The sequence below is a fragment of the Dermacentor variabilis genome, chromosome 1 (genome assembly GCF_050947875.1).
Source record: "Dermacentor variabilis isolate Ectoservices chromosome 1, ASM5094787v1, whole genome shotgun sequence".
Taxonomy (NCBI): Eukaryota; Metazoa; Arthropoda; class Arachnida; order Ixodida; family Ixodidae; genus Dermacentor; species Dermacentor variabilis.
Window position 1 is genome coordinate 192690403 of NC_134568.1, and position 14566 is coordinate 192704968.

At 44.8% G+C, this 14566-nt stretch overlaps 1 protein-coding gene across 2 annotated transcripts in view; it reads right to left on the minus strand.

Moving 5' to 3' along the window:
* Positions 1-14566, minus strand: part of dre4 (SPT16 homolog, facilitates chromatin remodeling subunit dre4) — a 181650-nt gene that overhangs the window by 20219 nt on the left and 146865 nt on the right. For both annotated transcript variants that reach the window (XM_075702440.1, XM_075702448.1), the window contains exon 22: positions 9295-9464. In XM_075702440.1, coding sequence (XP_075558555.1) covers positions 9295-9464 — 170 coding nt within the window. The remainder of the gene's footprint in view (positions 1-9294; positions 9465-14566) is intronic.

Below are 14566 nucleotides of genomic sequence, written 5' to 3' on the forward strand. Positions count from 1 at the left end.
CTTAGAGCAGACGGCACAAATGCTGACAGCTCAATCACACAATATTTCTTACGTTTCAATTGTCTTTCCATCCCCCAGACTGCCTTTTTTTTTGCATTTCATTTCGGTTTATTATGCACAGTGAAAGCCTAAAGCAAACAAGGTTTCTGCAGTAGTTTGCTCTGAGCAATAAAGCCAAATACATACATAAAAAACAGCTGAGTGTGACTACCTGGTTCAACTGAAATTTCATTTCATTGTCATATATATTCTTGCATAAGGGCTACAACCCTAAATTTGGACCAATAGATTTTAGGAATTTTTTGCTTGTGTGCTGCACCTTTTTCTCAACTGTGCAGCTTGTCAGCTTCAGTCGTGCAGCTCTATCCAAGTACAGTATCAATGCGGTTCATGGATTGTGCCAGTGCATCTTCCAAAGCTCAACGCCGATCGGATCAGCTTTGCTGGTCATCCACCTTCACAGACTGGAATGGCTCATGAATTTTTTCACACTAAAGTGTTGCGCAATGTCCATGCCCATGTTCGAATATGGCTTCACCTTTTCACTACGCAGTATAAAAGCAAGGAGGTACATTATTTTACTCTTTGGTTGTTTCCAGAGTTGACTGTTAGAGCAAAGCTTGCCGACTAAACATAGGTGTTATCACGAATTTAGGGGGTGTGATTAGTCATTTTTAAGAACTAATCTAATAAGACTTGGGTAAAGCCAAACGTGAATTAAATCAAATACTTTTCAAGTAATGAACAGCCGTTTTCACCATTATTACATTAAATATTACCTGCCGACAACGTATTTAGTTTGCATTTAATTTGGTCATGAAATCAGAAAACATTGTGGTAAACAATAGAAGGACACTCGCGCTGCCACCTTCGAATATCTTTTTTTTTTGGCTTGCTGGGAATGCTTTTCGGTTCCGTGCTGTTTGAATATCCCTACATCACATTAAAAAAAACTTAAGACAAAACAAAAACACGAAGTGGACATGCATGTTTGGTCTCTCGTGGAATCACCCTACATATATATACGATTGTTTATTACCACTGATAAAATATCAGCTAGCTGCAATATAAAGCAAGTTAAACTCTGAGCCCACATCTGGCTACAACTGAACTGTATGCCCCCCAAGACAGCTCAACCACATCACGCACTTTGCAGTCTGAATGCTGCAAACACATTTTTCTTTCTTATCTCGCTAAATCAAGCTCAAGATAATGCATTTCGCTATCAGCGGTGGTTATTGTTGAAGCAGCGAAAGCTACTGCTTCAAAGCGAAGTTGATTGAGCTTAGCTACACCCTTGGTGCTTGCTCGACAGTGAGAAGACACCCATGAGCCATCGTGCAGTACACTGCTGCAAGAAGCTTGCCACACATTCTGCAAAGTGGCCTGAGATATTTACGTGTAGTGCACTGCTGCAACAAAGTACATTGTACATGCATAATACAGTCGAATCTTGATAAGCGGAAATCGCCGAAACAGAACTGCTCTCTTAAACTGAACCCCATCCTCATGTTAGTTGATCTTGTATTCATGTCATTGTATTCAGCTTTGTCTCTCAGTAAATGGAACTCCTGGTAAATGGAACCAATTTCCCTGGTCCTTTGAGATTACGTTTAAATAGTCCACTGTATAGACAATGTGCACAAAATTTTGTCCATTTTAGTCGACAATTAATTATAGATAGGTCCCTTAAAAGTTGAATTAAGTGCATTAACAACATAGGAAGACCAACCTAAGTATGAATGGTCTCTTATAAGTCAACATCCCAATTTTTCGAAGTTCTTAAGCATTTAAAAGAAGATGCATGCCTGTAACTGCCCTCAAGAGGAACACATGTCCTTTAAGAGTGGCCCCTTTGCACTCTTGGCATACTGCACTGCAATAAATTATGCATGCTTGACTGCGTGCACTGCTGTATTTCAGCGAAGCTGACTTTCTGGTACCAGCATTATGCAATGCCTTGCCGTGCTTTCACTTTGACACCATTTCCGAAAGCGGCGAATCCTTTAAATAAAAAGACAACACGGAACATTAGGAAGCCTGATAGCGAACATCAAAGCTACCTAACGACAGCACAAAACTACTACTACAGCTCACAAGTGATTGGTGTGCGAGAGGCTGGTTTGAGGGTACAAGATAAAGATTTCGAAGACGCTTAAGCTTCGCCCTTAACCCTTTGACGGTTTTAGCCGTACATGTACGGCGGCGGTTTTCTGTCCTGCAAAGTCTTTGCCGTACGGGTACGGTTTCGACCCTCCGTTTGAAATTTCGCGCCATAATGACGATGCACGCTCACTGGGAGGTGCTGCCACCTCTTAGGACTTACAAGAAGCGTTTGAAATTTGTGCTACCTTCCTGGGGAGATAAACAGAACTGACTTCTAGCTTCAGCGCGTCGAGCAGACTGCGGCAACACCCCTTTTGCGGTTTCGGTTTCACCGCGTGATCGCAACGGAGGCGCGTGAAACGTCATTTTCTCTTTGTCGGCACTCTCTTGCAGATACGGTGGAAATTGATTTCTATCTTGATTGGCGCTGCTCTTAGCTTGTTTATAACCGCCGCTCGCAAGGTATTCTCGCTCTCAGCGGCAACGCGCTTTCGGTTCCGCCGCAACGGAGGCGCGCGAAACATGATTTTTATCTTTGTCGGCACGCTATCGCAGGGGTGGCGGAAGTTGATTTCTATCTTGATTGGCACTGCTCTTAGCTCGTTTATCACTGCCGCTCATGAGGTATTCTCGCTCTCTGCGGCTGTGCGGAGACTCGTGTTCCAAGGAGTACCACATTCTGAAATACTATTGAACATTTTGCAGTTCTGAGTGATGCCGACACCAAAATACTGTTCCTAATTTTTTTTTACTATTTATTCCCGACATTATACATCTTATACATTCAAGATCCGCAATAAAGTAATTTGACCACCTGGGAAAGTATTCTTCAAAATAATTCGACCCTCAAAGGGTTAAAGGTGGAATGCGATAGCATTCAAAGATCCCTGACTGCATCTCACACTTCCCAGCATCTGCAGCATAAGTAACCGTGATGTTTACCGGGAAACGCTCGCAGCAAACGCTATGCATGAAGGAGAGTGCCATCTGGAAGTGTTTCAAGGAGGCGGGCGCACCGCTCCGTGGACCCAGATATTTAGGCGCCGGCATGTGCAAATGGTGGGTGCCATCTCCGGTCTATGCGTCGCAGAAATGCTGGCAAAGGGGTTTGTTCGAGTTTTCGCATAACAGAATTACGTTTTCTCGTATACAGTCAACGACCTATTTTTCGGACCCTCTAGGGAATGTAAAATCGTCCGAAAATTCACACAGTCCGAAAAAATGAATGCATGCAAAAAAACGCACTTTTTTTCTTTTTTTCTCGGATCTAGAGGTAAAGGGCGAAGTACCAGGCTTCCGAAACCCTGCCAAAGCATCAGTGATGTGGCTATAAAAAGAAGCCTTCAAAAACTCTGTATGTAGCCGACTGCCGGCTTATTATGTAGTACATGTACATCGTCGGGCAGCCGGTGTTATTGCTGCAGTGGCTTGAAGAACTTGATTGTTGTTTGGACGGCGTTCTGGTTGCATGCGTTCATATTCGCCTTGATGTGAGCAAGGGTCATGTCAGCACTGTACACCGATGAAAGAGTGCTCGCGTCAACTCGCCGCTTGTAGGCGGCGCAGGCATTGGCTCCTCAAGTCGATTTCCTTCGCAAGGGCGCTGCGCGAGGAGCCAAAGGACCTTCCGTCGCGTCAAAAAGTCCGAAAATTTGGGCGTCCGAAAATTCAGTCGTTGACTGTATTCAAATTACAATCTGAGAGCTATCATGTCTATATTGTGTGTAAGTCGTAGTTTACTATTTTTCCAGGTATTTTAGCTTGAGAAATTCAAGTAGTGCAGTCAATTCCTTATGTCACATGGAAGGCCTTTTTACCGAAAATCTTTTTACCAAAGCACATTCAACACGGGATGCCGATGCCGGATTTTCCGCAACACGGGCTCCTTAACGCTATAGCATTAAAATGCCGGCAGTGGTAGCTTCAATTACAGGTGAACCCAGTTATAACAACATTCAAGCGCCACAAAAATTCCATTCTTATAAGCGATACAGTGGATATAATGGATATAATGAAGTAACGGATATAACGAAGTAATGCCTTCTCCCCCTTCAACTTCGTTATAACGAGGTTCGAGTGTACAGTTGCCGATTGATTTTTCGGACTTGAAAAATTCGGACGTGCTCGATTATTTGGTCTGCTTCGCGGCACCGCCATTCTCCCCATAGACCATAATGTAAAGCAACTGCCGAAAGTTGGGACACCATGCAACCTCTCGTCTGATTTTTCGGACACTCCGTGAGCCAACTCGATCGAGAGCACCATGCACCGACTCTGACCGGTGCATGGTTTGACTTGCTGAACGTCATTTTTGTTTTGAACGGTGCCTCCTTGCTGCCCCACGAAGTGGCGCTACTGCAACTCCCCGCTCATCATCATCGTTTCTGCCTGGTTCGTAGCTACAGCAGTTCCGGTCTCAGCTTGTAAGCCATGTCAAGACAATCCAGCAGCTGATTTGTTTCTTCAGGGTGTCCACCAAGTTGACATTTCCAAATTCCCCGAGTTTTCCAGGTTTTCCCCGAGTGGCTTCGTAAAATTCCCTGAGTGACAGAGAACTTTGTTTTATTTCTAGAAGGGCTGACACCATGTCACCTGATGCTGTTACTCTCTAGTAAGTATATTAAAAAAAAAACTACTACTTAATCCAGTTTTAATAGTAAAGAGTGGTGTAAAGAAAACAGAACGGAGGGATTAGTGAAATGCATAGCAAAAAAAAAATATTTTCAAAAAGAAAAAAAAAGGTAAAATCCATTGCGAATCGACTTGAACATTCTAAAATACGAATAAAAAAAAGATGCATATAGAACCAAATATTTTAATATGAGCTATTATTATCAATTGATAGCAAGCTCATTCGTATGAGGCCAAAACTTTCTCACAAGTGATATTCTCTCTCACAACAGCTTTTTAGTAAACCAACTGTTCTCACATACTCTAAGCACACGCACAATGCCTGACTTGCGTTTTTATAGAGTTTATTTTGTTTGCACAAGGGGCACCTGCATCTCGGCAACAGCCAACACTATTTTTTTGTGTAAGCTCAAGCTCCTTCAAAGAAGCAGTGCCACGCTTCCTTTCCCGTTCATTCTTCAATGCGTAGGTCCTTTGTGTTCTTGCCTTCCTTCTGCCGTGCGTTTGCCCCATAGACTATTTGAAACATCTTTTTGGTCAGTCGTACAGTCAACGTCCGATTTCTCAGACACCCTAGGGGCTGCAAAAACGTCCAAAAAATAGGGCAGTTCAAAAAAATGAATGCATGTATTTTACTGCCCCTCACCAGGCCCCATAACAAATTTTGCTTATGTGCTGGAAGTTGTTACGTGTCCTCTAGGGAGCGTTCTGCTGCAAAAAAATTTTCAAATCGGCTCATTATTAGTCAAAGAAATATTTTAGTGCCGCCAACTTATGATTTAAGGAGGTGAGCTCCACTGCCAAGCAAGACACTCTCTCCACTCACCTCATCTAACCTTCGCAAGCGAAATTTCTTCCCTGCGTTCTCCCATACTTGACCTCGAGGATTGCATGACGCATAGGTTACGGGCCCCGCCTTCATTTTTTTTTTGTCCTCGCTTCTTTACAGCGCTGCGCACTTCCACTGAGGGTGTCGTGTTCAAGCTGTTGTGATTGTCTCGTTTCGCATATCACACAACGTTGCACGCTGTGTACGAGGACACCTGACTAGTGGTATAAGTCAGTGCTACACGAATACTGCGGCAGACACAAGCGGATCACAGAGCATGATCCCACGCATTTAGTGCCTGTGCGGGTGATTGCACAACGTGGGAACAAGCAGATGAAACGCAAGTACATCTCTCTTGCTGCGGTGTGAAGTAAAACAAAAACATGCAGACATTCAGTTTGTGTGTTTTATTATTTCTCTAAGCTTTGATTTGTCTATTCAAGCAATACATTACACAAATAACAGATCCTGCCTTGAATAATTCTTGAAGTCAAGTGCCACCACGAGAAACATCACAGTGCAAACACGTGTACGTAGGCGCACTAGCATGCGAACGTCATCCTCCGGCTTGGTGCGTGGCGGCCGTGAGGAGAAGGGAAAACGGCGTTAGTTTGAACTTTCAGGTCTTTCCGTGGTGCGTAGCGATGTATGTAATACTTTGCAAGCACGACTGTTATGACGCAATGTACGCTCTGAACTTGTCAGCTTACAATGGCCAGACCTGGTGTAGGGTCCTTTTGGACTCAAATCACCACAGGCACATCCGAAAAAGCTCTGAATGCATGCCAGTACCCTTATTAGGCATAATGGTGCTCGTATTATGATAGGAGATGGCAGGTGCGCGCGTATTAATAATAAGTACAGAGTACATATTAATATGTACTAATACTATTAATATGTATTACATATTAATATGTAATATGTATGTAGTATTAATAAGTACAAAGTATTAATAATAATACTCTGTACCGTGACTATTCCCCCTTTCCACAGTTATGCTTCACCGCGTAGCACTATTGTACTACGGCGATGCTGACTTTCGGGAACCGGCATTATGCAACGCGTCGTGCTTTAATGAGCTTCGAAGACAATTACGAGGATGACAAAGGCGGAGTCGATGACATTGCTGACAGAGGCGAATTGTAGTAATGAAAAACACGGCGTCGAATAGCAAGCTCGGTAGTGAACATCGAAGCAGCTAGGCCTAGTGTTGCTGCAGTGGTGGCTCCTGCTGCTTGCAGATCTGCGTGCAAGAGAGCCAGTTCGAGGCGGCGAGGTAATCAAAATGGCGGCAGTGATGGCTTTGATTAATGCGATTTCTGACCTGCGGTCACGGCAAAAAGTCCGGAAAATCGGACGGCGAAGGGTTCTTGCATCCGGAATTTCAGATGTTCTTATACACTGACTCTTTGGAATAGGTGATGGTGCCACAAAGCTGTCCGAATTATCGGACGTCCGGAAAGTGGGTTGTTGACTGTACACTGGCAATTTCTTCGGCCGACGACACGGCGTCAAAGTAGATTCTTCACGATTCCTGTTATTCGAGCCAGCAATACTGCGACTTTCATTCTCTTTAAAAAAATTACACCCAATTTTCCCTGATACAAGCACAAATTCCCCGAGTTTTCCCCGAGTATCTCCAGACTATTCAAAATCGCTCAGAATTCCCGGTTTTCCCGGTTGGTAGACACCCTGTTCTTTCCTCGTGCACGACGGTGTAAGTAGGCCACATTTTTTCGTTTGTGCGACTAGTGTCGGCGTGACGGCGTGGTGATGTTTGCTTTGTGCCCTGTGTCGAGGTTGCGGTGATGCAACGCGGCATACGGAAACATTGCGTCAAGTGTCTAATGGCACCAACAGTGCCCACGCAGACTGCGCTGGGGAATGCCGGCAAGCGGGTGCCGGGAGACCTAGGATTTGTCGCCTTCCAATGAGCTCCCAATGTTCTGCCGAGACCTGCGCAGTGGCTACTTTGCGATTCCGGACACCATCTCATTTGACAGTTTCACAGGTGCTGATACTGCTGTACTGACATACACAGAACTCGACGATGGCGAAATCATTCGTCAGGTTTCTGCTGCGACGCCAGATGACCACTTGGAGTCGGAAGATGACGCACCATGTGATAAGCTGTCGTCGCATGCAGAGCGTATACAAGCAGTGACTGTGGTTTCAGCCGCTTATAGTGACCGTACGACCTCCTCAGAGATTCAGGCTTATCTGATTGCACGTAAACGGCGCATTCACGATTTCTTCAAGCCTACTGCAGAGCCCGAATAAGTGTGTGGAAATTAAGGATTTCTTTTTTTTCCCCTTCTTAATCTGCTTTTTCGGACACCTGTTTATTCGGACATTTCCGCAGTCCCCGTGATGTCCGAATAAATGGTCGGCGACTGTAATTGTTGTAACCGGGTTACACGGAAAAAAAAAAAAATGCGGGGGGGGGGGGGGGGGGATGACAAAGCTGTTCCAAGAAAACTTTAAGGTAGGGAGGCCAGTTCTCATTGTGTTGACTCGGTTTAGCTGTTTAACTCTGGTTCCTGCGCGCTCTGAACGCGTGTTAACAAGCCACGGCTGTCGGTGTTCAAGAATGACACTGCTATAACAACTGCAAAGAGGTGTCGCGGCCGGCAAGTGACATACAAGCTCTGACGAGGCATCGCTTTGGTGGTCTCAAAAGGTGCCTTTTGAATAATGCGGGAAGGTTGGTGATAATGGATTTTTCAATGCTCTCCAATGTAAGCAAACTTGGAAGTATCAATGGAGTTCTATGTATCATTACAAAAAGTGCGGAACTTTTCACTGCTGCCTAACACACCAAACCATCAGAAAACAAGGGGCTAGTGCACTATTTTGGCATCTGCTTCTTTCTACATGCAGGTAACTAGCACCTCTTCCGGCTATCTGCTATTCTTTCATAACAACTTACACTAATAAACCAATATTCTTTTCAGAATCTAAGGTGATAGAAATGGCACTGTTGGATACAGTAAAAGCTTGTGAATTCGAATTCCGTGGGGACGCTACGAAAATTCAAATTATACAAAATTCGAAATAATAAAAGTAAAAAAAGAAACGCTCGGTTAAGGCACGTATATAGTCCGGCATGGCATGAACACGCACGCACACACGCTATGTCACGTAGGCATGAACAACGTCTATACTTCGAAGCACTAGCGCAGCCAATGCAAATGGACAGCATAGCCATCCGGTTGCATAGCTGCGTTCGCCGGCTCACCCTTTTTTATCGCACTTGAGCTTTATGCAGAACCTCACGGGAGAGAAGCGACCTGTAACAGAGGCGTTGGCCATGCCATGGCCAGGCACAAACGCGTCTCTTCAGTCATGCCTAAACAAAGGGCCGCAAATGGAAAAAGTAAAGCTGCGCAGCCTGCGTGGAGAAGCCAGCATCGCGAACGCGCTCCTGTGCATTAGCACTCTCCCCATCGATGATGGCATGGAGTGTGAATTAGCGGTGGCGGTGCGGATTTCAGTGTGAATTAGTGGGATATGTTACATATTGCTTTCAATACATTGCTGACAGACCACGGTGGCTACTTCAAAAAATCCAAAATTTCGAATTAACAAGCTTTTACTATACCTAGAAAGCTTGGCTAGTGCTCAGAGACTTAACATCACTGCTTCAAGAATTTCTGAAAAAGTCAGCCTGCTTTACAGCAAGTCGCAACATCTAACTATAATTAGAGGATACAAGAAGAAAGACTAACTTGAGCCACTCCTTGACATGGTCAAGCATGTTCATTGGGACGGCATTCACCATAGCACACTTCCTGTGGTAGTCCTTGAATACAAACACCATGTCGAAGTTTTTGAGGTGAAACTGCACTCGTTCAAAATGAACCAGTTCCACTTCTTCCAGGGTAACAATGAATGGTGGCTGTATTTGAAAGAGAAAAATACGAATGAGAATCAAAGCACATGACTTATGTTTAGATAATACTATCATAGCAGTACTTCCAATTTGATCCAATTCCATCAGCAAGTCTTCAACACTTTCCAAACTGTTAGGCATTCAGGGTAGAAAAATTAGCAGGGATAATACAAAATTACAAAAAACAGCCTGTAGTATGTACAATATATTTTCTGAGTCTCAAATTTGACCCTGCCAAATTAACATCTTACAAAATATTTACAGGCTTTGTAATATGTGTCCACAAAATGGCTTCATTCTCAAAATATTGCAAAAGGAAAGCACTTGCACTTATTCAAACAAAATGGGCATCATTTTTGACATGTGCTAATATTCCCACGTTCAAAGCATTTTAACCCATCAAGGCCCAAAAAGATTTACCAGCCAGATTTCATTGATTTTGGATGTCCAATGGGCTTTTCAAACTGCTACTGCATTGTGAAAGTTTTTATAAATAGCGCTTTATTATTTTGAACAATACGATGGTGCACTTCATAAAGCTGGGCCTTTATAGGAGCAAAGATTGATACAGCCCCTCTAAGGTATGCTGTAGTTTGTAATGTCCTTAAACAACAAGATTAACTTTGAATGGCAAAGTGAAACTTTATACAGGCCCATTTGGCCTTCTGATGGGAAAAATTTGCATTTTAGTAGAAAACACTCTTTGGGAGGTGTTATTACAATTAAAGTGTGTGACAGATTCATGCAGGTATCTGGGAAGAGATTTGGTGTTGCTTTTTTAGGCGCGTGTGGTGCTAATATATTACTTGATTGAAATAATGCGATATTGTATACTCGATACAGGCAAACAAGAGTAAACTATTTACAATTTGGTTCAATGGTGGCTGACACATTGAACATAATGGTGGCCTCTCTTGAGATGACAGTTATTTCAATCACTCAAATGAGCTCCCATTCGCGAGACTTCACCTGCTTGGACTTGGGTGACCGCATGGGTGAACATTATTCCCTCGATGTCCTTCTGTGGTAAGTTGAACCCCCTCGATTTATCGGCATGTTTCATTCCTGACATTCTTGTATTCACTAAATGTCGTTTTGTGTTTGCACTGCCACGTATCCTTTGTTACACTCGTTCGGTGCAGCATTTAAAAACACTCGCAGTGAATACATCATCGAGCAGCACTGGTGTCTCTGACCAATGCACAATCACCATGGTCACCAGGTCCAGGTGGGGAGTGGTGTTGCACACTGCACAGGCTGGTGCAGCTAGGCATAACTCGTTTCTTGTTTAGTTTTTGCACCACTCTGTGCTACTCTGTGAGCTTAATGGCTATGAAGAAAAAATTTCACCGTCTTGACAGGCGTGCGAAACTTGGCACGAAACAATCTCAAATTCAGTTTGCTACAAGTCATAAATTCAGCTAACAGAAGAAGAAATGAGGGGTTTTAAACTTTCAAAAGTGTACATTAAAGGTACCGGCAATAGTTTACTACGCGTACTATGCGTTGCTGGAGCCTTCCCCCCTCACTGTGGAATAGGCTTAGCAGATGAAAGCAGCTCTGGCAGCAGCCTGTGTTCATATGATATTCCTGCACAACTACTGCAGCCAGACGATTTGCAGAAAGTGAACAACGCTCAAGAAAAACTGCAAGTCTTCACTTGAACACCAGCTACTAAGCGAAAATCAGATTTTCTTGCTCACGCTGATGCAGCTGTGGCTGGCTCTGATGCGATGAGATGCGCTTCGTTATTGTAAGCCGCGATTCTATAAATGTTCTGCCATATTGCGTAAAACGCAAGTTACAGTGCGGCAGCGGGCAAAGGTGAACATAACTGCGGTATCGCCATAGAGATAGTAATCTCGTGTGCAATCCATGGCGATGCCGTACACGAGCGGCAGCCAAACGTGCACCCAGTTACTCGTGAGCAACCTCGCTGTGCATGAAATGCAGATCACCAGTATTTGGCAAACTGCATTTAATGACTTTTTTGGCAATTAAAGATTTTCATCTTGTGCGCAATCTGTGGTGATGCTGCGTAAACGGAACATGCAACCCATTCCGCGTGAACAATCTCGCTGCGCGAGAATGCTGAGCACCGGTAATTGGCGAACGACATTTTTTCCAATAAACTTTCACACTGGGACATATATAACTGTTAACATCTAAACACTTCATTATACAGTCGACTCCCGTTAATACGAAGTTCACGGGGACCGCAAAAAACTTCGAATTAAACGAACTTCCAATTAAGCACAAAACACAAAAAACAGCACTTTATTTGCAGCGAAATCGAGTATTTTCTCTAAGAAAAATAGTCGGTCATCTTGCTTTGCTTCTTCTTGCCGAATCGCGCTGCTGAAAGCAAGTTCTGCAGGCTGTAGATGTGGCGGAACGCTTCTTCCGCGTTACCTTCAGCGGCAAAGAAGCGCTCCGCAAGAGCAAGGCCCGCAGCTACATCGGCAGCCTTAGGTTGCGGCTCGCCTTCAACGTCGTCGCTTTCCTGGGTCGCTTCCTGGGGCCGAATAATCTCTACAATTTCGCTATCCATCAGCGCACCGCACGTTTCGACCGCCTTGTCTACGGCGACGTAATCTTCAAAATTGACGTCCCCGAGAGCATCACCAAAATCAGTGCCGTCAAGCTCGCTTGTTGACGCTTCCTCCGCTGAAATTTCAGAGGCATCCTCCGAAGAAGCTGCCATAAAACCGCAAGCCCTGAAGCAGTTTGCGATTGTTTTTTGCTTCACACGATCCCATGCTCGCGCCAACATGTGGATGGCATTAAGCAGGCTCACCTCGTACTTTGTGGAGCTATCCATACACAATATCATGCGCTCGAGGAGGTGCCGCCTGTACAGGACTTTAACATTCTTGATGATGCCTTGGTCCATTGGCTCGACAAGGAACAACATCGACAAGGAACAACACCTTGCGGTTCGAAGCAGCAAACTTGCGGTCCAATTTGTTCATTCAGCTCTTGAAGATTTCGGCCGTCATCCACGCTTTTTTGTTCGCCTCATAGTCCACAGGCAGCGTCTTCACGCCTGTAAAACATCTCGGCTTCGCGGCTTTCCCGATCACAAGTAACCAACATCGTTCCGTGCCAGTCATGTTTGCCGCGATCAGCACAGACACTCTCTCCTTGCTGCGTTTGCCCCCAGCACAGTCGTCGTCCTTGAATGTCAGGGGCTTCTCTGGTAGAAGCCGACAGAAGAGTGCAGTCTCATCTGCATTGAAGATGTCTTCCGGTCTGTATTCGGCGAGATATTCACGCAGCATACGCTGCGCACGCTGCATACGCTGCGCACGCTGCAAGACTAATCTCGCACAATCTCGCCACTGCCAGTATGCAGCGCTGTGTGCACCTATGGCACCCGCGTGGCCTCCGCGATCAGCTCCGGCCACGCGCGGCAGCCGCGCGTGGCCTCCGGCGGGAGCCGCTTCGCCTCCCGCCGGAGTTGATCGCGGAGGCCACGGCAGCCGTAGCAATTAATAATCGCACCGCTCCAAGAAGGATGGCATTGTGGGCGGCTGCGGTGGCGATGACACCAACGAGGAGCACGGAACTGTTGCAACACTTGAAAAATTGCACATTCTACCAAAGAATGACGGTCACCTCGAGGATCCCGGCTGAAAATTAACTTCCAATTAAACAATATTACTGGATGAGGACTTCGAATTACCGAGCGATTTCTTCTATAGAATTACATGCAAAACTGACGGGACCAGCACTTCACTTCTAATTAACCGAAAATTCCAATTAAGCGGCTTCTAATTATCGGGAGTCGACTGTATTCCTGAATGAATAGAGTTGTCTGTTTTTCTCAATAACGTTTCACTCAGCCTGCCTGTTTGTGGCAACAATAGGACAGCTGCACCTGTAAATTTTGGGGGGGCTATATGAAGCTAAGTGCATTAACCTTGTAGTGCTGCAAGCAGATTACCACGGGGCTTACTAGTAAATTCTGAATGTAAATATGTAAACAGCTTTTACTGTATAGCACTGAGTAACTTTTTCTTTTCATTTTTCTCACATATGGTTTTTGGTCCCTTTGCTTGTTTGCTGTATCAATATCTTTGGATCAAGGACAGCTAGAGATACTAGTTTTTTGCAGTACAAAGCTAGATGTATTGAGAAAGCAATGTTGAGAGCAGATTTTTTTTTATTTTTAGCTTCATTTTTCTTAAATTTATGGTGTTTTTCACTGATCGATCTGGATCAGGATTTTTTGCACCACAGCGGCGCATCCAAATTTCACTGGTCGACCTGGAGCACGTTTGCACTTTCCAGTGGTCGTTCCGGATCAACTCGCTTCGTGCCGGATCGCCCTCACTTGCTCCGCTGTGTAGGCCCGGATGCGGACGGAAATGGGACGACAAGCATATGTCACTTCATCCCGCTATGGGACGCTGATTTTGGTGGCCATGGAAACACACAGAGCGGAAGCCAGTTTGTGTGACGTGTGCGCACAGACTTCAGGTACGATCCACCGTGGAGCATTTAAGCTCTCCGCTGGCAGATTCGGATTGGTGAAATGTGAGCACTTGCTCCAGGATTTGGGCGACTGCTTCAGATCGACCAATGAAAAACATTATTACCTTCACATTTGCCCTCATTATTGATACTATAAACACAGAACTTCAATGGGCTGTAAAATGACAAATAAGTGTTCAATTTCTAATCTGTTTCCAGTGTTGCTATCCTCATGCACTGTAGTATCCAACTATATGTTGTTTGCAACTTTCCCTTTAGCAGGTAAATTTGAATTGTTTCAATAAACAATACAAGGTAATTATTAATTACCTTGGCAACTATGTATACGCAGAAATAAATTGGATATTTAAAATAAACACAAAACACTGAATGAGCATATGCAGTTTTATCAGATTTGATCAAGATTAACAAAGTTTCCTCAACAACCCATGCCCCCCCCCCCCCCCCAAACCATGCAGTACGCTACCAATGGAACTACGCACCGCGCTCTGAAACAGGTGAGGATGCTTATTGCAATAGGCTTCGCGGCGATAGCTGTGAATGTGGTGCGCGACGACCCAGGCGGAGACTGGCTGGTACCGGAATAAGAAACTGCGCGCCGCTGTTTTCAC